This window comes from Tauraco erythrolophus, chromosome 4, assembly GCF_009769465.1.
Source record: "Tauraco erythrolophus isolate bTauEry1 chromosome 4, bTauEry1.pri, whole genome shotgun sequence".
Classification (NCBI taxonomy): Eukaryota; Metazoa; Chordata; class Aves; order Musophagiformes; family Musophagidae; genus Tauraco; species Tauraco erythrolophus.
Window position 1 is genome coordinate 47,143,441 of NC_141468.1, and position 22,470 is coordinate 47,165,910.

General features: G+C 36.6%; 1 protein-coding gene across 4 annotated transcripts in view; it reads right to left on the reverse strand.

Annotated features, from left to right (window-relative positions):
• The window catches only part of PPFIA2 (PPFI scaffold protein A2), a 339,695-nt gene that overhangs the window by 116,601 nt on the left and 200,624 nt on the right, over positions 1-22,470 (reverse strand). For all 4 annotated transcript variants that reach the window (XM_086609969.1, XM_086609968.1, XM_086609971.1 and 1 more), the window contains 2 exons: positions 18,466-18,567; positions 7,971-8,135 (listed from right to left, as the gene is read on the reverse strand). In XM_086609969.1, coding sequence (XP_086466095.1) covers positions 7,971-8,135; positions 18,466-18,567 — 267 coding nt within the window. The remainder of the gene's footprint in view (positions 1-7,970; positions 8,136-18,465; positions 18,568-22,470) is intronic.

The window sequence follows — 22,470 nt, forward strand, 5'->3', positions numbered from 1 at the left end:
ATAGAGAATTAATGTCTTTATTCTGAATATTGAGTTTTTATGTTAAAATTCAGTATCTTTCATTCTCGTCCCATTGTCAGTAATAACATGGAACAGTATTAGTGGCACAGAGTGACAGCTGGAAATTGTTTCCTTTGCTTTGCCTTGCTTTTCCTTCCCTCCCTTGGATGTGCACAGTTAATGCATTGCCTTTTTTTGTAATGACCTAACCAAAATTGCACTCTGATGCCCCTTATTTGTTCTCTGAAAGTAAGAGTGGCTAAAGGAACTGAAAGCAACTCTGCCTTGGAACAGAAGACTTCTTTCTTCTTTTAATCTGACCAGTGAACAACTAATCCAGATTCATATTTGCCATGGTGACATTGGAAATGTTGCAACCAGTTCTTCATGTTCAACCACATACATAGTGGCTATTAAAGTTTAGGAAAATCTTTGATACTATCAGTGAAAAAGAGGAAAAGTGCTACATCATCACTCTGATTTGAAGGAGAAATCCGCTCTGGTTTACAGCCCAGAAATGGAAGCTTAATTTCTCACTTAAATTTCTTTCTCAGTCTTCAATTGATTTCAAAATAAACACGAGGAAGAAGAAAAAAGCTGAATAAAGTTTTCAGGTTTGGTCATTAACATTCCAGGAAATAATACAGGCTATAAATGCCATACTAACATGTGTGGTATACATATTTTCTGAAAAAGATTTTGCTCTGAGCAATATTTACCAGTTAGCAATTATATTAATGTTTTCCTGAACTCAGTAAGTTCATACTGAATAACCTTTGAATCTAACTACAAAGCAACAACCAAAGCCTCTGAAGAGCCATATACAAATGTATTGCAAAGAATTTTGTGTTGGATTCTCTCTTCAAATTTATGTTACAGCAAACAAAACAAACAGAACCATCCTAATTTCTGAGTGCCCCTGGTCATATCTTGTTAGAGACAAAGGAGCAGGAACAAATGCAAACTATTTTAATCTGGTAATTTGTTTGGGGTTTTTTTTATATGATGAATGAAAATTAATTATTAGAATATTACATTGTTTCCTCTTTTCTGGAAGTCAAAGACAGTAAGTGAGTATATATAGTTAGTAGAAGTAAGCATTATCTTAGTGAGATTGTGTTTATCACTTCAGAAATAACATACTACTTAAATTTCATACAGTTCTTCAATGCATTTCCAGTTTCTTGGGCACTAGATAAAACTGTACCAAATAATGTCTCAGAAAGTAAGCCTAATCAGATGTCACCTGATCTATCAGAACAAGCTATAACGTGCATTTTTAAAGGATAGATTCTCATTGCAGTGCCATAGCAGAAACAGGGTTGCTTTCTCCATGTTAGAGAGTGAATCCATGTGCCCAGATGACTGGGTATTCCTCTGGCTTTTAAATGCAATCATGTTATCTTGAAATATAACATATTCAATGTCATGTTAGCAATGCTGTCGGTGCAAAATATCACCCATCTTTCTCTCTCTCCTAGCAACTGCTTCCCACTTTTTTCTTTGCTGTCAAATTCTTTCTTCTATCTCTCCAGATCTGCAGCCCACAAAGGGCTTTTAAAAAACATTTGCACATGCTAGAATTGAAGCACTTTTTTTTCATGAACAGTCTATTGAATCAAAGTTATCCTAGCTACCTGTTAATGAATAAAAAGACAGTGATAATGTTGACATGAATAGATCGCTTTTATTTGCAAGAATATTAGGTATACTTTTCCATCATGAATTAACCTTAAGAGAAGCAGTGTTTTTTGAATCTTAGCGAGGATAATAACACCTGGTAGTTGCTTTCCTCAGTGAAGATCAACTGGATAGTTTTCTTAAAAAATTGACAAAAAATGGGTTGCTTCAAACAGTTTCTTCTTTCCAAATGCACATTTTAAATGTTGAACCCAAAGTTTAAAGCAAAATAGGAAAAATGTTGGCAAGAAAATAAACATGTCCAGACAGATATTAGAGTCAATTATAGCTACAGAATATGAATAAAACAACATTTTTTCCTATTTTTTTTTTTCTTCCTCAATTGCAGGTAAGGTACTTCCTGACCTACTCTATACTCAACATCTATTCTAACCATGAAGTTACTCTGAGCTTCTATTTTCTATTTGGTTCTAATGATGTCTAGTAAATCTCGTCTTCATTTGCTCTATCATAAACTATTCTATGTATATTGACATATAATATCCCAAAATATTTCATAGTGCTGTCTTACATTATTTCTACAACTTTTCATTGCATGAAATAAAATGAAGAAAGATATCAGCTACTTAGCAGCACTAAGTGTTTGAGATCTGAAGCATTAAGAAGGTCAGGGGTGATTAAGTGAAGAGAAGTTTCCACGCAGACCATCTTCCTTATGAATACAGCTGCAAATTTCAAGTGACTTTCGCAATAGCAAAGGCTATTCAAAATGTTGTCAGAATTTCACATTGGTTCCAGTCATAATCAGTCCTAACTTCTAGTGTTTAAAACTTTCCATTTTTTTTAACAATGCTCATTGCTTGTGGGACATAACCTAACTTTACACTTAGAAAAAACATTCACTGAATTTAACTTAGAACATGAAGAAAATCTAGAATTGGTAGCAGAACTGCCCATGCCCTGTGTTTTCAAGTTTCTAAAAATTTTAGCATAATTAAACATATAAAGATGGTTAGAAATACGTATCTCTTCTGTCAAATTAAATTTCTAAATAATAATAATACTACTACAGTTAATGCAGTATCAATTCCATTTGCTGTGACACAACTCACCCAATGAGACACAATGAGATTTCTTTGAGATACACACAAAATAGTAAATATTTATAAACTAAACTAATTCTTTCATTATCCCCATGTCTTGAAGTGAACATTCTCAGAAAATACACTACAACTATGCAAGAACAGATTATGGAGGCTGTTGTTTGGCAGTGCTAGGATCTCATATGGATAAACAGGTAAGAAGAACAGCATACTCTTACTACCTTCTGCCAACTAAGATGCCCCTACTGAGTTCAGCCAAACAGGACTGGCTCTCTAGCATGGGAAGCTCATGACAAGCTTTCCTTCTCCAGGGAGTGAAGGGATGCTAAAAGAGCTGTCAGACACTCAAATACTGTCAACAGCAGTCATGTTTTCTCTGAATAATGCAATCATGGCCACGATCTCTCTGTATTGGTCTATCTTTTGGACAAAAGGTAAATGTAAAGCTCAGACTTCATGTAATACATAGAGAGCCAAGAGGGTTTTTGAAATAAGTTATCATTCCTGGTTCTCTTTATACTTTAAGCAAGTCTCCCTGGAAATATGAACTCTGAATTGATATGTTTTGTTTTCCATCTTCCAGTTTGTTTTGTATTTTTCATTGCATTTGTTTATAGTAATAAAGATGTTTTTGTAGTTCCCGTACTGTGTACATCGCAATCCTTGCATGACCAGTCAATTTTGTGGCAGAGCTCATTACAACATCTCAAGATGTTTAGTGAAGTGGAAGTGGAAGTGAAAGCATGAAACAAAATTTGCATTTAGGAAAAATGTAAAGAATGTCTTGAGATTTTTGAACATTTAAAATGCAAACATTTTAATGAAAATATCTTGGTTTGATTTTTCAAGCTTGTGATTGCTAAATTATTGATTTCAATGTCAACATTTTTTGCAAAGGAAAAAGGTTTCTATTATTCATTTGCAAAGGGTCATTATATATTTTCAATGCGTAGTTTTCATTATATATATTTTTTGTTTCTTTTTACAGTTTTCATTACTCTTTATTCATTAACCTACTTCAGTTTTGGCTGCATTTTCTGAGAGAGCAGTGTTTATCTCCTGTGACATCAGTATATCATATACCATGGATTTTTGCCTCAGTATTTACTGCAAAGTTCTACCCTCAGGCCTCCTTGAGCATAGGGACAGAGTCTGTGGAAGGGAAGCATAACCCACAATACAGGAGGACAAGACATACACAGGTCAGAGGGAGTAGACTGGCTGCATCCAAGGGTGTTGAGAGACTTGATTAACTCATCATAGTGAGGTTTTTTCGTCTTTGAAAGGTAACAGCAGTCAGGGGAGATTCCTGATGACTGAAAAACCCATAAATGTTGTGTCATGCATCACGAAAGTCAGGAATTATCCTGGGAAGATCCAGGGAACTACAAGCTGGCCAATTTTGGGAAGATTATGGAGCAAATCTTCCTGGAAGGCATTTCCAGGCATATAAATGACAAGACGGTGATTGGGAAGAGCCAGTATGACTTTGTCAAAGGCAAATGACATCTTGCCAACCTTATTGCTTTGTGTGATGAGATTATTGGCTCCTTTGACGAAAGAACAGTAATGTTTTTTATTTGTCTTTACCAAGGCTTTCGGCAATATCTTCTATTTAGCCCTAGTAAAAAGGGTGAGATATGAATTTGATAAATGGATTGTACAGTGCATAGAAAATTGGCTGGACTGCAAGGCTCAGAGGTTTGTGATCAGTGACACAAAGTCCAAGTGGCATCCTATTACTATGAATGGAATAACCCCAGGCAACAGGACAGGCTTGGGGAAGAGAAAGCAGTTTTGCAGAAAAGACCTAGGGGTGAATATGGTCAGACACTCAGCTCAGTCAGCAGATTGAGGGAATCTGCACTTTTGAGATTGCATCTGGTTTTGGGTTCCCAGCTACAAGGCAGACACTGAAAGACTTTAATGAAGGCCCACCAAGTTGGTCATGGGCTGGAGCACATGACATGAGAAGAGGCTAGGTCTGATCAAACTTAAGAAGGGAAAGTTCATGGAGTACCTTATTGCTGTCTACAACTAGCTAACCAGAAGATGCGGAGAAAACAAAGCCAGCTTCTTCTTGGAGATGCAGCGTGGCGAGACAAGAAGGAACAGGCGCAAGACTCAACAACAGAAACTCAAGCTAGTATTATGGGAAAAAATTACAATGAGGGTAGTGAAACATCAGAATAGGTTTTCTACCTGGAGATATTCAGAGGTTAATTAGACAGGACACTAAGCAACAGTCGGCCGTGCTTTGAGCAGGAGGTTGGGCCAGATGTACTCTAGGAGATTGAACTTGCATTATTCTACTAATCTTTGAACAACTTCAACGAATTTTCATAAGTGGATTAATAGCTTATTTCTTAAGAGTCAGAAACAAATCTAACTTATATAACTTTTCTGTCACAGAAAATGTAGAATAGATGACTCACATGCCATAAAGATTTTTTAGCACATTTGGGTGTATGCGGTCTTTTTTACTTCCATTATTTTTGAATAAAAATCCCAATAATGCTGACAATGTGTGAGGTAATGTGATAGTATCATATTATCAGGTATCTGGATGATATATAAAATGTCTTTGATCCAATCCATCTAAAGAGAGATACTAAAATATGAACACATAGTCTCATACAGGATTTGTACCGGAAAATAATGTGTGCTAGGTTTATAACAAATTATTTTAAAACCATTTACTAAACTGTTTCCTTGATTGATCTTGGAACATTTTATAATAAAAATATAATTTATTATAAAATAAAAAAGATTCAATGCATAGATGAATAGCACATAGGAAAAGGTAATTTTGGCAAATTAAATTTAAAATTTGTTTTATAATGTAACAAATGTCCTGTTAACATGATCGCAGATGGCTGATTTTTCTACACTGATGATTATCGTTACCACTGGAACAGAGAGCCATTATATGCATAAAATGTGTACCTGTGTTACTTCAAAATTTTTAAATTAATTGAATACTGTTACATTAAAAAACTATAAAAATAGAATTTTAAAGAATTTTCAATCTAATTCTGTACAGTAATTTTCAAAATGAGATGTAAAATAATCTGCATAGTACCTAAACACAAAAACACTAACAAAAGAATATGTGTAAGAAAGATATAACTAATGAATAATCAGAATCTATTTAAAGTTTAGCTCTTATTATTTCTCAATTTATCCAACATAGTGTCAAAAAGTATAAAAGCAGGAGAAGTTCCTACTTTCTTTATAGTTTTATCAATGTTTAAAGTGTTGGATAAAAAATCAAAGCTCAGACCATAAACCCTATCAATCCTTAAAAGATACTTTTAATAATACAGGATTTTGTATGTCTTAATGACATCCAGAACCTTATTACAATGAATTGCTTACAGTGGCTAGAAGTCATTATATTGCCTTTTCCAGATTTTCTTTAAATATGCTTTCATAATATGTAACTGAATAGAACATATAACTAAAGAGAGAAACGTGAACACAAATTAAGTTTTGATTTGGCATAAGTTCCCTAAATTCATTTAACTTTGAACCTGATCATAGAATCATAGAATCATAGAATGGTTAGGGCTGGAAGGGACCTTCAAAGGTCATCTAGTCCAACCCCCCTGCAAGGAACAGGGATATCCCCAACTAGATCAGGTTGCTCAGGGCCTCGTCCAACCTGGCCTTGAACGTCTCCAGGGATGGAGCATCCACCACCTCTCTGGGCAACCTGTTCCAGTGTTCTACAACTCTCATGGTAAAAAATTTTTTCCTAATATCCAATCTGAATCTACCTCCCTCTATTTTAAAACCATTACCCCTTGTCCTATCACAACAGGCCCTCCTGAACAGCCTCTCCCCATCTTTCCTGTAGGCCCCCTTGAGGTACTGGAAGACCGCTATAAGGTCACCCCGGAGCCTCCTCTTCTCCAGGCTGAACAGCCCCAACTCTTTCAGCCTGTCCTCATAGGAAAGGTGCTCCAGCCCTCTTATCATCTTCGTGGCCCTCCTCTGGACCGTCTCCAACTGGTCCACGTCCTTCTTATGTTGGGGGCTCCAGAACTGGACGCAAAACCTGATAGTTAACCCAGGATGACTCATAGCCCATAGTGCTTCACACCTTTATTACCAATGAAAAATAAATATTGCTATATAACTATAACTATACTTTTCATAAAGCTGTTTTAATAATGGTTCCTTAAACATAGTCAACTTAGAAAAGTTATATTTATTACTAGGAGACCACTGAACTAGTTCTACACAGCACAACTCAACTGCGCAGTCAATGGTTTCAGATGCTGTGCTGCACGATGTCTCCCCTGCTTACCCAACCATCTCAAACAGAGAAGCAACTCAGCCACAGTGGTGAGCCCAAGCAAATCATCCAAGACAGACCCACACAAGGAACTAGGAACTAGGTTCTGTGCTCACGGGCAATGGTTCTCATGTGCTCCCTGCATGTGTAGTTTTGAGGCACTTAACTAATTCAGATACATCATCTGACTATATTCTTTCTAGACATAAGCTGGATTTCTGAATTCTTGTAAGCAACGCTCAAGGTGCTGCCTCATACTTGTACAAAGTGTCGTTCACACAAAAGAGCCTTTCCAGCACAGGACACATGAAGAATCCCATGGAAAGACTCTCTTAATTACCATGACTATATGCAGTTATCATCAGTGGTTTTTTATCTTGATTCTGCAAGCCTTTCATTACTTTTGATAATGAAGGATCTACTATTAGTTTACCCTACTTGTAGAGGGAACACTGTGCTTATGTATTAAATGCTAAAACCACCTCTGAAACTTAGATTTTCCCCCTGAAAATCTTCAAGAGGCAACATCTTTTATGTGTTTTTTATGCCTTTTTACTCTTCATGTTTTAAAAATTTGAGATACCTACATTTTCTCAGCAATAACTTAAAAGTATACGGTACAGACAATAAATTACATGGTGTCATGTTTATTTAGTGCTAAACTGGTGAGGCATATCTGGTAGGGGTGAGATTTGCTTATTTTGAAAAGTCATTACTATTGTCTACAAAAGATAGTTCAAGTGACCTGAAGTGCATTACAGTTATTGGTCACACATTCTTCTGGATCTCTCTGGACACGTGTAAATGCTGTAAGTACAGGACATATTCCAAAAAGTAAATAAACAATACTGTTGCTCTTCTGCATCGTAAGGCACATTTAAGTAAGTTAAAGAGTGTATATAGTAAGATTTTTTTCCATACTGTACCTTTTCATCCAAAGCCTTGTGGTGCTCAAACAGAGATTTCAGAGCTTTGAGGACCTCAACTTCACTGGAAACTCCTGAGGGAGACTGTGCTTGCCGTTTCACCACTGTCATCCTCAGTGACCTTTCGTGTCTTGAGACAAGGCACTCCAAATGCTCCAGTAACAGCTATTGGATTTGATACAAAAGGTTATTAATTTTCGTGCACCTAAATGCCATGAAAATTCTAACTACAGAGTGCATGGTATCAAATGGAAATTTTCTTGGCAGCCTTGTTGTAGGAGAGACTGCTGGAATTATTGACAACATTTCATGATTCTAAATCAGATGGAATAAACAGAAAAATAGGAAACCTACTCATGATTTCACTTAAAACTCTGCTATGAAAAGTGAGAACAAATCACTCAGCATAGGGTCACTATTTAACTAAATTAAGTACATATTTACAATATTATTTGTGATAGTAATTGATGAGCATTAACAACCAAATAACAACCAAAGCCAGTCTAAAGCATCATGCAAAAATGCTAAAGTTGTTTATAATTAATTCACCCTAACTGTAATATATTTTTAATTTATGCTGGAAGTTACTTAACAAAATATGCAAAAGTAAACAGTATATTTTGTAAAATTATTAAGACTGTTCATTCTAAATGCCACAGCTAATGGTGTTTGTCACTAGCATGTACTCTAAAATGATCATTGTCTCTGTTGTATTACAAACCTGATGGAAGCCAAAAAGGTCTGTAAAGAGAAATTCCAGTGTATTATAAATATCTGTAAAATAATGTATAATAACCTATTGTAAAAACACATAATTATTTTTCATTATTACTTTGAGGTTAAATGAAAAATTAAAATGATATGTTGATGTTGTACAGAAAATTCCCCATTTGTCTATACTTTTATAGGGCTGCCATTGCTGTTCTTATCCTGACCATAAAAGAGAATTGGTTAGCTACAAAGTTAAAGCACGGTAGCTAAATTCATGAATCACAGCGCATGTTAAATGCAGTGTAAAAATGTACTATTATATCTAAGTCATTGAACTGGAAATTCGAAAGTTACATGGATAATTGTTTATTATTTCTCCTTCTATGTGGTTCTTAATATAGCTACTTTTAGTAAAGATATATATTTGTCTGCAATCCATAGTTACTCACATAATGATCTATATTGTTACATGAATCAATAGACATAGAAGAGCAAAACCAGTTTGTCATCACATTATTGTTGTAGCATATTGCTATTAACACAGGAATGATTAGAGTTTGATGTTATCTTTGCTTCAAACATGGTTCTTGTGTCTGGAATTGCACCTGGGTATTATGTTACAGTAACTGTATTATTCACAAAAAATAATGAACACACATGCAAACAATGTTAATATATTAAGAACTGTAATGACTCCATAGAGTTACAAGAAATGAGGGTATTTCTGCTGTTTCTGAATTCTAGTGATGGCTTGTATTTATCAAAAGCAAATGAGCAAGAAATTCATGAGCTTTGTCACCCAATCCCTGTAGGGTTGACAGCAGATACAGGTGGATTTTTAAGCATTTGAGGCAGTTCAAAGTAATAGGCAAATTTGAAGAGACCTCCTCATCATAGAGGCATCAGGAACTCAGTACGGGGCAGTGGTAAAATTGTAACTCAGATGAGATCAGAATAACTTCCAAATACTTAGAGTACTTCTGTTCATAGCAGTATCTAAATACACAGTCAATTGCTATAATGAATAGAACTGAATTTCTGAATTTTGGTTTAAATGCATATATCTTCATGATTTTCCTAGGCCACCTAGTTTATCTAGGAAATAGGTGGAGGAAAGCAAGTCAATAGTTGTTTTCTAATGCTACAACCTACTCTCTGCCCCATCTCTGCGAAGACACTGTGCAGCTGCAACATCTTCTCTCTGCAGCCAGACTCTATAGCCCCAGGGTAGGCAGATCCTGACTTGCATTTCTCCACCGGTGTTTCCTACTTGCTGGCTAATCCTGTTAGAACCTGGCTTATCCTGTTCTGTTGTCTGTCTGGTCTACCTTTCTTGATGCAGAAACTGCATCACAGAATGCATTTAAATGCATTCTGGAATGCTCTGGAATCCGGTCAAAATGCTATGAATTTCTGGAGAAATTTTGAAAAAAGGGCAAAATGTTGAACCAGAGTTAAGCTTTTAGCACATCCAGTCCTTATACAAGTCAGTAGTTGTCTGAAGCTCAGACACACACTAAACCAGTCCCCAATAAGTAAACCTTCGTAACTATTTTTTGGTCTAACACTGAGCAAATTTATGATATTTGTTGCTCTAAACAACTTATCTCCCAGACAAACACTGTGATGATAGGAAAGGAAAACTCTGAGAGCTTGTATGCAGGTCTTAGTAGGAAAGGAAAATGAGAAAATCTAGTTTAGGAGAGAAGAAAAATGATGGTGACAAAGAATTCTTGACATGGAAAAAACTTTCATGACAGAAGGAATGATGTATAACCTATAGCACAGAGATAAATTAGGAACACAAGGAAAAAACTAATATACATCCAGCACCTCACTTTGAACTGGTGTAGACAGACAATCTTGACAGGGAATTTAAAGTCAGCACAGACAGAAGAAAGACAGGATCCCTACTAAGAGAAGGAAGAATGGAGATTGAAGAGAGTGATGAAGAGAAAAAAAAAAGTTACACACACACAAAGTTTCAAAGCATAAGAAGAGAGCAGAGTGGTGAGAACTCAGAATTTCTAATTACTATGTGAGACGAACAGTGCAGCACCCTAACCCTTTGCAGAGCAGCAGTTAACATATTTAACTTCAGGTTAAGGTACTGTCATGTTCTAAGTGTGCATAATATATAAAACTAAACCAATGAAAGTCATCCATTTAATATACACAAAAGCTAATTTTGCCTTTAGCTTAGCATTACCATTTTAGAGGTGACAAAACCATATTTTAATGCCTACGTATATTTCATGGTCATTAAATAAATCAAGTGCACAATATCATGTTGCCTGGTTTACTGTATGGAGAGATGAGCTGACCCCACAGCTAAGTGTCAAAATACTCATGGAGAATTACTGCACTACTTGTGAATATATCACACTTTTTTTTTAAATGTTCTTATTCGCTCAAGCTACTCAGCTAGCAGTGATTCATTTTTCTGGAAGCTAACTCTGAACACTGGAATTCCCTTTACTTCAGCCCGAAGAAAGCTCAAGAAGGTGTGCTGGCATAGATTTCCAGCTTATAGGGATTTCTTATTTTTGCTTTTCAACAAAAGTCAACTCTGCTTCTCCACAAATTCTGTGAGCGCTGCTTACAACAAATCCAGCTGAGCAGAGAGTATTATTAACCAAGTCTCCCAGTGCCACGTTATTCCCAGCCATGCTGACAGGGAAGAATAATCGAAGGGTTAGAACATCTGACTGTGACTGAGCACCTGATGGTAAATCCTTGCCCTCTGCTCTGCTGAAATGATACTAATATTTTATCCATCTTTGGCCCAACTACAATTATATTGCAAAAAAGTGTAAGAGATCCTCCCTACTTTACTGGGAAGAGCAAACGTAACTACACTGGCAGACCTGTGAAGCATCTCATTGCTACAATGATGGGGAAAGGGACTTAGATAAAATTGACATTGAAGATAATGGTGAGTCCAAGAAATGTTGTTTAACGACGAAGGAAATCACAATGTCTGGTTGGCATGGGGGCACGTAATTCAAGAATTACTATTCCAAATATTTGTGAGAACACTACAAGATTTCATATCGAAATAACATTGTAACAATATTGGTAGTTTGTTTAAACCACGAAAGAATTCATAGAATCATAGAATGGTTAGGGCTGGAAGGGACCTTCAAAGGTCATCTAGTCCAACCCCCCTGCAAGGAACAGGGATATCTCCAACTAGATCAGGTTGCTCAGGGCCTCATCCAACCTGGCCTTGAACGTCTCCAGGGATGGAGCATCCACCACCTCTCTGGGCAACCTGTTCCAGTGTTCTACAACTCTCATGGTAAAAAATTTTTTTCTAATATCCAATCTGAATCTACCTCCCTCTATTTTAAAACCATTACCCCTTGTCCTATCACAACTGGCCCTCCTGAACAGCCTCTCCCCATCTTTCCTGTAGGCCCCCTTGAGGTACTGGAAGACCGCTATAAGGTCACCCCGGAGCCTCCTCTTCTCCAGGCTGAACAGCCCCAACTCTTTCAGCCTGTCCTCATAGGAAAGGTGCTCCAGCCCTCTTATCATCTTCGTGGCCCTCCTCTGGACCCTCTCCAACTGGTCCACGTCCTTCTTATGTTGGGGGCTCCAGAACTGGACGCAGTACTCCAGGTGAGGTCTCACGAGGGCAGAGTAGAGGGGAAGAATCACCTCTCTCGACCTGCTGGCCACACTCCTCTTGATGCAGCCCAGGACGCGGTTGGCCTTCTGGGCCGCAAGAGCACATTGCCGGCTCATATTGAGCTTCTCGTCCACCAGTACTCCCAAGTCCTTCTCCTCAGGGCTGCTCTCAATCCATTCTCCGCCCAGTCTGTATTTGTGCCTGGGATTGCCACGACCCAGATGTAGGACCTTGCATTTGGCCTGGTTGAACTTCATGAGGTTGGTACGGGCCCACCTCTCCAGCCTGTCGAGGTCCCTCTGGATGGCATCCCTCCCTTCCAGCGTGTCGACAGCACCACACAGCTTGGTGTCATCGGCGAACTTGCTGAGGGTGCACTCCAGCACCCTGTTAGAAACAGCTTCAGGTATTTTAGCATGTTGCAATTAAACTCTGGCATGAATAAAGATCGCGTGCTGCTAGGCATTTTCTGCTCCCTCACACTGTGCCAAGCTGCTACGCTTGTCAGGCACTCAGAGGGACAGGCAGCTCGCAAAGAAGATGAAGATCAACAGCAGCAGGCGGGACGGAATCACTCAGGCATCATTGCTATGCTTTTCCTACTGGAAAGCATAAGCCTGATAATGAATTATGAAATAATCTGACAAGTGAATTTTACTCTTATGCTGGTCAAATTTTAGGATCCTCTAAGATGATGTGCTGATAATTGTATCTTAGCTAAATGGGATGTAGGTTTCTGGAGCTCTAAAAAATTTCACAGCGTGATAAAAAATGAAGAAATTAAAGAATTAAGAGAGGGCGATTGAGAGAAAAGGAAGAGGCATAAATAGTGGAATAAAGGGTAAAAGTAAAAAAGATAAGGGATTTACAAAAATCGGACAGTCTTAGTTTAAGGGATTCCTTAGAGGAACAGGGCAACCCACCAAGACAACAATTGTCTTTTGAAGTCCAGCTTAAAATTTCTCACCAGCACAGGCGAAATTGAATTTCCTTTCAGTCTATATTTAGAATGCACATTGTTCAGTGAATCTCCATCTTGGGTGCAAGCAAAGAAGACAAGTAAAATAAGCAGACATAGGGTTGATGATTATCTCTAAAACCAGTCACAAAATCAGTAATTTTCTTCAGCATTGTTCCACAGCCATGGTCAGCTGGGGTGACCTCAAATAACTATACTGGTAAATTACTGGTGAAAATCTTTCTCTGAAAAAACAAAGTTACAGCCTAACTACAGCATAAGTCCCATGTCTGTCTTTCTGTACATCCAAGACAGAAAAGAAAAGACTTGCAACCTAAAACCTTAATGGAAACACATGTATGTGAAGCCAAAGTACGAAAGAAGATGTAACAATCAGGATAACTACACAAAGTAATAGAAATGAAGAAAAGTGTTCTTCTGAGAATAATGAATACAACTACAATAACTATTAGATTATACAGTGTCTGAAAATACAGGTATTGAATTACTATATGTTACATATTGCTATCTATTGTCACCCTTTGTTCTGTGACAGAAGTTCTTATTTTGAAAGAAGAAACTCATGAATCTAGAAGATAGGTCATAATATTGAGGCAAAAAAAAAAAGAAAATTACTGTCATTTACATTAGTGAAATAATGCTTCTGCCTTTACAGAACTTTAGGAAACAGTTATACTTATTTTCATGTGTATGATGCCTTCAGACTGTAAGAACACGTTACAATGTTTCAAAAAGAAAATAAAGTGTCTGATTTAGTTTCAGTACCTATCAAACTAATGTAAGTAAAAGGACCTCTAGGAAAATAAGCTAAATAAAGAGGTTAAACCCATACTTTCTCCAACACAATAAAAGGGAAATTTAATTATAAAATGTAGAGTTAAGTTCTAATCTATGGATATTATGAGGCTACAGTGCCTAATTGAAGACGTTTCATAAACCATTCACTAAGGAATTGAGACAATAAAATATGAATAACACTGAATTTCAACCTTGTTCACTTTAATAAATGCCTTGGCTCCAGAGTATTAAGTAAAAGACAGACAGTGACACTATCTTTGTTACTGCTATTTCATTCATGAACTTTAATTTTTCTTTTTTGTAAAACTGCTTGAAGTAAAATATTTCAGACCAATTTAAGTAACATTTTATGCTGTATCCAAGAAGCGCATGCATGTGTCCGTATTTTTATTGTAGTGAAAAAAACATGATCAGATTAATCCATCAGTATTGTAATAGATTTTTTTTGTTTCAGCTGCCAAACCCAAAATTTTCTCACAATCATATTCTGATTTACTAAGTCAATCCTACAAACTTTTTCTACTTTGAAAGAATATAGATTGCGATAAAAATAACTTTCAATTTTAATTTAAACTTAGCACAACAAAATTAGTGTTATTTTATAATTTCCACTAAATAATATGCTAAATCATAGAATCATAGAATGGTTAGAGTTGGAAGGGACCTCAAAGATCATCTAGTTCCAAGCCCCCTGCCTTGGGCAGGGACACCCTCCACCACACCAGGTTGCCCAAAGCCTCATCCAACCTGGCCTTGAACACTTCCAGGGATGGGGCATCTACAGCTTCTCTGGGCAACCTGTTTCAGTGCCTCATCGCCCTCAGAGTGGAGAATTTCTTTCTTTTATCCAATCTAAATCACATTGACCTCTGTTCCAGCTTCAGAAAAGATACTGTCTTTCCACATGCTATAGGTGATCATTCTAGCTAGACAATATCCAGAGAAATAACTGTAACAGTTTCTATTAAGATATTTTTATCTATGTTTTCAAAGTCTCATGCAATGATTTTCCAGAGAGAACCTGTTTGTATTCCTGTCAATAACGTCACACCAATCAACACATATACACATGCTCCTGCATTTTCTATTTTGCCTCACATACTGACGGATTAATTTGCCACCTAAGTTCTTGACATGAAAATATTTCTACTGTCACATATCAAAAAAGATTAATTATCGTAGGCAGTAAGAATACATATTCAAGAGCAAAAGGTCAGTAGGGAGCTTTGCTTAAGAATACTGCTAGAAGGATTGAGTAGGAATTTGATTAAATACTGGGGTAAGGCTTAAACTCTGGTAATTTGAATGAGACCTGGAGTATATGGGTCTTGAAGAATGTGATTCAGCATGCTCTCTCTCAAACATATTTTACTGTCAGGGTCTGCCACTGCAGGTTGGCATAGATTGGCAAATTGGGAGGTTTATTGTTTGGTTGTTGGTTTTTTGTGTTCTTTTTGTGAGACTGGCAAAAACCTTATGAGATTATTGCCAAGAAATAAAGAAATGCACAGGTGTGGGTCTATAAGAATTGAAAATTGCCAGTTAGACATAACTGAAAACATAAAAGGGAGCTAGAAGGGAAGAGATGGTTGGGAGTGTGTACTCAGAACCTGACAGAGTTGCCACTTTTATTTCTTCTTGCTGATCTTCAGCTTGAAGCAGTAGGTACCTCAAACAGTATTTTTATGCTGTTACCCCAGGGTGATAAAAGGTTAGATTTAAAAATTTAGAAACAATCTGAGAATATGGAAATGAGCCTTTTTATTTAAAAGTAGTACGAAGTGCTACGTGGGACAAAACTGGTTGTACTGAGTAGTTCCACTACAGAGTGGTTATGCATGAGTGTCCTGGGAGGGCAGATAAGCTTTGCTCGCATGGCCAAGCTAGAGCTGGGTTAAGTGTGAACACTAATGGACTGGAAGAAAGAAGCATTAGTTAGACTAACTTTATATATTAGAAAAGACATTTAATTTCCTCATTGCAAAGTGTATCAGTGGTCCTCCAAATTTTATTATTAGAATCTTTGCTTAAATAATAGAAAAAATTTTGGAGCAACTTCTTCTTACAAAATTTTAATGCTATTTCACATTAATAAGAGCATAAATCTCAGTTTGCAAAAGTGCTGCTTTACAGGCAATGCTTTCTCAATGAACGTGGCTAGAAATCTCATCATTAGCATGCCCAGACTGTATCCTGAATACAACAGCTTTGTATCTAAAATGCTGGTATTTTGCTATAAAAGAAGAGCACAGGAGCCTACAGAAGACAGCATGACTATTACAGCAAACGCTGGCAACTAATGTCGTATATGACAGCTGAGATCCTAGCAAGAATATACGTATGACACAATGGGATGATAATTTATTAATGAAAATGCTAGAGGTCAGAGTAAGGCACATCTCTGAATTTTTTTCTCTCTCCTTCCCCATTAATACATGGACTATAACTTCTCCTCTTGTTTACTGTAACACTTACTGCATTCCTTATACTTTTTTCATAGCCTAAATCTTTTCAACGCCAATACCTAGCTTCAATCTCATTCTGAAAACACACTGACAGAGTTTGCGAACTTTAACTTCGAGGACTTCTCGCAAGGATTCGCACACTCTGTAACTCTCATTTCTTGGTATTAGTTCTCCTGGAAAATCTCTTACTGATTTGTCTTTTACATAACACAAGAAACATAAGAATGGATGATCTTTAATTTTCTTGGTTTGCAAAGAAAGTGCCTATGACAAAGATCAGTCTGACTTAGGTGATGACTTGCAGTTGACTCATCTTTCTTTTCTCTCACAGTCGTTTGGCAAGTGACTATCTTTAGCTACTAGGCTGTCTGGGGATTTTTGCTGGTCTGCACTGTTTATATCAGACCCACAGTAAGCGCTGGTGCACTGCAGTTTTAATATACCAAAGTTGGTGTTCAACAGACTTCGGAGTGAAATGGATAAAACGTGGTGGTAGGCACATACTTACGAAGAACTTAGGACAACTGAGAAGATGACATTGCAAATTTAGTTTATATGGTATTTTTTCTGTGTAGAAAGGCAAATGCATATATGTTCTGCGTAGGAAAGGGTCTGTGTAGATTACTGAATAGGTACAATTCAGTGTATATTTAAACTACATGTCTGTATTCAAAAGTTTGTGACGGAAATTAACACAAAGCATTTTTTATTCTGTGTAAATTATTTTCTTAATTGACTTTCCTATTTTTACCTTAAGTACTAAAATAACTGATACACGTAGCAATTACTGATAACTGTAGAACATCTTCAGATTTGTAGTTGAGATGGCTTGCTAAATCTAAAGAATGCAATGCAATTCCTATGTGCTTCTCCACTAATTAATTCTACTTTTGTGGGAGTCATTTTGGACTGTTTAGAATGTATGAAAGTCATGGGAGAAAAAGTGGTCTCACCTATGTCTCCCATCACATTTCCCAAACCTATCACCTCTAAGACTTTTGTGCTAAATGTGATCATATCTTGCACCTCCAACCTAGCATGGAGGTAGATGGGGCAGCTTTACCCCTGTATAGGCATCTATATCATCTGTCCTTTCTTGGATTTCTGAAGTCTATGTTCACCACCAGCCTGACTCCTGTCTGATCTGGGATCACTCTCTTTTCTCACATCTTTCCACATCCCATAAAGCCTCTTCTGCTCCCCTCTTCTATTTCTTAATCAATTCTGCCTTTGCCCAGACACTTGCAAATTATTTTATTCCGAAAACAATTCGGTACACCATTTGAGAATTTTCAAAAGGTGCTATCACATATTTTTGTTCCCAGACAAAGTAACATCTGATTGAAGTAGAACATAGTACATTTAAGGGTGAAATCTTGTCCTCGCTCAGCTGTATGGCAAATGACATTTATTTCAAGGGTCACATGGCTGCATCTAGATTAAACAGCAGACTCATGATATGGGTAGCAGCCTTCATCTCACCGTTATTCAGATTAAATCCAAGGCACAAGGGAAAGTTAGGTCTGTTGTAACCTTGCCTTTTGCCTTGATAAGAGATGAGGATATGTGTAGACTACTTATCCAGGCCCTGAGGTTTGGAAGGCTGCATGAGTCCCTTGCTTTAGAAAACATCGAAACTGAATGTACTTACCACGTTATATACAAAATCTGCTATTTTTGTAATATGTCTTGCTAACCCTTCTGACCTTGCTAACAGTCATTTCCTCTGGGACTGTAGCATGATAGATACATACTGTTACTTAGAGCCTTACAAGTCTTGTGTACTTATTAAAAGGCTGGAATTTTGTCGTCTTATTTATACAAATTACATATATAAATTTATATATAATTACATTCCTCCTACTTTACACATACATGATATCCAGAAAAGGCATGCTGTGTACTTACTCTTGTGTTGTTTCTTTCAGCTTTCAGTTCTGATATCTCCTCCTCTTTTTCAAGAAGCTGTTCCCTGCATGCATTTAATTCCTTTGTCAGTGCAGCAAATTCCTGTGGAATAAAATTATATATGAAGTTACTCAAGATGTAAGCACTGGGATAACCAAATCCATATGCATTCTAGAGTTTGAGGATTTAAATATTTAGGAATCATCAACACAAACTAAAATGGCATGTACAAGCATCAGCATCTATTAAATCCATTTAAAGTTGAATATACCTAATAAAAAGTTCTAATTTAAGTCTAGAAACAAAAGAAGGTTCAAGAGGATGGCAACATCCCTCATATGTAAGCTTTCAGAATGACATCAGAAGAAGAACAGAATTGGCCTATTTCATAGCAACAGAGACACCACATTTCACACACAATGAAGTTCAACTCAACATATCCACTTAGCGAGTGGTCTTGCCTCTCTGTAAGACAGCTGTTGCAATATGGCATGGGAGAAAAAAGTTAAGGTATTCACTGATTAAATTCTCTCTAATATCAGATTAATATATGTAATATGTGCATTGTTAAAAAAATACTCTCATTATTTTTACTTGATATTTAAATTTAACTGTTAAAATGTATTTGAATCATAGAATCATAGAATCATAGAATCATAGAATCACAGAATGGTTAGGGTTGGAAGGGATCTCAAAGATCATCTAGTTCCAATCCCCCTGCCATGGGCAGAGAAATCCTCCACTACACCAGGTTGCCCAAAGCCTCATCCAACCTGGCCTTGAACATTTCCAGGGATGGGGCATCTACAACTTCTCTGGGCAACCTGTTCCAGTGCCTCACCACTCTCAGAGTGAAAAATTTCTTCCTTATATCTAATCTAAATTTGCCCTCTTTCAGTTTAAAGCCATTACCCCTTGTCCTATCACTCCTCAACCTTGTAAAAAGTCCCTCTCCAGCTTTCCTGTAGGCTCCCTTTAAGTACTGGAAGGCTATTTGAGCACTATAGTGAAAGGCTGTGATGAGTCAGAGCAATATTCATGTTTTTTAGTTTGGAGTGAGTTTCCTATGAAATAACAACATAAAATGAAACTGGATTTTAAGTTGCTCCCGATGGTGTTATACATGCAACTAATAGGTTTTCTGAAAAACACATTTTCCAGTTATCAAAATTCCTATTAAAATGTCTTGATTTTACCATTGCTTTTACTCTTCAATTGTATACATAAATTTTTGTCTATACAAAGGACAGTCACAGATTTGTCATTCATTTCAATAATGAAAAGGTTTCACTCCATATTTTTTATTTTTGACAGGTACAACATATACTAAACCATAGTGGTTAATTTTACCCCTTATAGCAAAAAAATGCTACAAGAAAATAGTGAGGCAAAGGATGCAAAGCCTTTGAAATTTGCGATCATGTGTCAGGAAAAAAAAGACATTTTGATGAACAGCATTGCAGCTTAACAGAGACATATACATATTTTTAAATATTAAGTTAATTTTAGTTTGATCAGAATAGTCAGTGCTTAAGAGCAAGCAGCCAGAGTTAAACTGAAGCCATTCCTAATTCCCCACTTACCCCTAAAAAGAAAGCAGTTTAAGAAAAAAACACATCCAGGTGGTTTATCTGATCAGCCAGTTGGATGAAGCCGAGACTAAATCTACTTATTTAAGACAAAAGCTAGAAATGATCTCAAAACAGCTTGGTTAGCTACTTCACCTTGAGCTGCTGAAAGCAGCTTTTATCTGAACTAAAGTGCTGTTCAACAGAAGTTTGGCAGGTATTCCTAGGCTCAATCTGTTCTAATCAAGTTTCTAAATAGTTAATGGCATATGGTATTATTAATAATATATTAAAAGTATTCAAATAGATTTCAAGTGATATTCTGACAATGTGTAATTAAGTGTTACACAGTTAAAAGGGTGGTGTTTTTTCCATTTTTCAGCAGCAAGAACTCAATTCACAGTAAACCTCCATGCAAATTGCATGGTAGTAAGGAAAGTGTTGTTCTGATACCCTCAGTGGATTTCATTTTAGAGATCATCTGTTTATCACATGGACCATGTAGTGATGTTTCGTATCATACCTCCTAATCAGCATTTTCATTCTACACCTTAATGGTCAAGAACTTGTAAGGTTATGCAGCATACTTTGATGTTAAAGCCCTTAACTTAGCTTTGAAAATGAGATTTAAATTTTAAAACTCTCATCTCACTTTTAAAAAGTATCACTAAAACTTCTGCCTGTAGGTCTTATTCTAGGATTCACAAACTGCCAGTCCAGCAGTGTTATTTATTCCAGAATTTTGTTTAAAAACCTCCTGTTCTTAAGGTTTTAAATAATGTTACGTACCAAATTAAAAAAACTTATTTAATAGAAAGCAAACGATCTCAAGTCAGACTGAATCAGAATTCTGAAGTACAAAACCACACTACCCTATTTTTTTTTTTTTTTCATATTGCTCTAAGAGAAACTTTATAGCGCTACAGGGCAGAACTCTTGTTACTAATTTACATACAGTTTATATACATGAATAAGTGTCTGTAATACTTTCAGAATCCCACAGAATAAAGTTTCTATATAATCTATGTAGGACGTTGTTGTTATTTACTTCTCATTTCTTTGTATTGCTTCGGTTGGACAATAGATGTTTTGGCATATGCTTGGACATCCAGATGGGTGACAGGTGGTGAAAAGGATAACAAGTATCATCTGGTGACTTACAGTTCCAGTTTCTAACTACAGTAAGGCAAAGCAGTCTGATAACATGCTTTTGTTGCTTTGCTTGGAACAGAAAAAGATACGAGTTTATCAGATTGTACATTCTTTGCTGTGCCAAGGCAAGCTTGCTACCAGCAGTACAGTCAATGCTTTGGTCAATATCATCTCAAATACTTAAGGAATGGAATTCGTACTAGTTTGCTGAGCAGAATGGAACTTATTCTTAGGGAAATTTTCTTTGGTCATTAGCTGAAGTTTTCCCTTGCTTAAAAACAAATCATTACTCAAAATTCTACTTCCAGAGAGTCCTATACCTAACACAGCATCCTCTCACCCTTGAAAGATCTTCAGATTATATTCATAATGACTGTTAGCAACCACTTTAGCTGGGCTACCTTGTCCAGTATTTTTGACCTTTTTACTTGAGTCATTGACACAGTCTCTTCAAGCCTTTTAATTATTCAGTTGCTTCTGCTCTGTCAAATTCCTCTGTGCTCTTGACATATCTGCAGTACTAGCATTTATAACAAGCAGTCACCTCTTCATACCTCTGGAGCTAAAGTGACCAAATTTCTCTCTTCATCTGAAGTGATAGAAAGTGCTCAGTCATCAAGAGCTTTGACTTCTCAGTTGTCAAGAGCTTTGACTTCTCTGAATTGAAAGATGACAGAAAGAGGTGTTTTTTTTCTCGGTGTTTATATCAGAAGCCTTTTACAGGGAAAGTCTCAAAGTAAAACTGAGTTTGCCCTGGAGCTTTACAAATTATTATTTCTGTCACATCTGCTTTGATGAATTAATGTCTAAGATAAAACCTCATAACTTCCAAAACAAAAAGTAAAACTAATTTTAAATATACCTTTTTCATCCAAGGTATCCCTGAGATATGACAACATAATGCTCCAGGGAATGCATTTCTCCGACAGGTTAGAATCAAAGTAAAGCATATTTTTGTTTTACTCAGTCATGTAATAAACAATATGTGATGATAATGACCTCTGCTCTTGCAGTTCCCTCCTATGTATACAGGGATCGAGGGAATACTGTCTTCTGAAATTATTATTTGCAGCAGAAATCTTGCATGGTCAGTCATACTCTGGAAGCCCTGAGGGTAGTATCTGTTGCATAATTAACACGATTTGACAGGCACAACTGCACTCTCAAAGCTTATGTAGAAGTCGTGTGGTTATAAAGCTAATTAAGAACTGAAGTGAATTATAACTATATGAAAATTATTCAGTTGACTGCAGTTTTTATACTATACTACGACATCAGGACACTA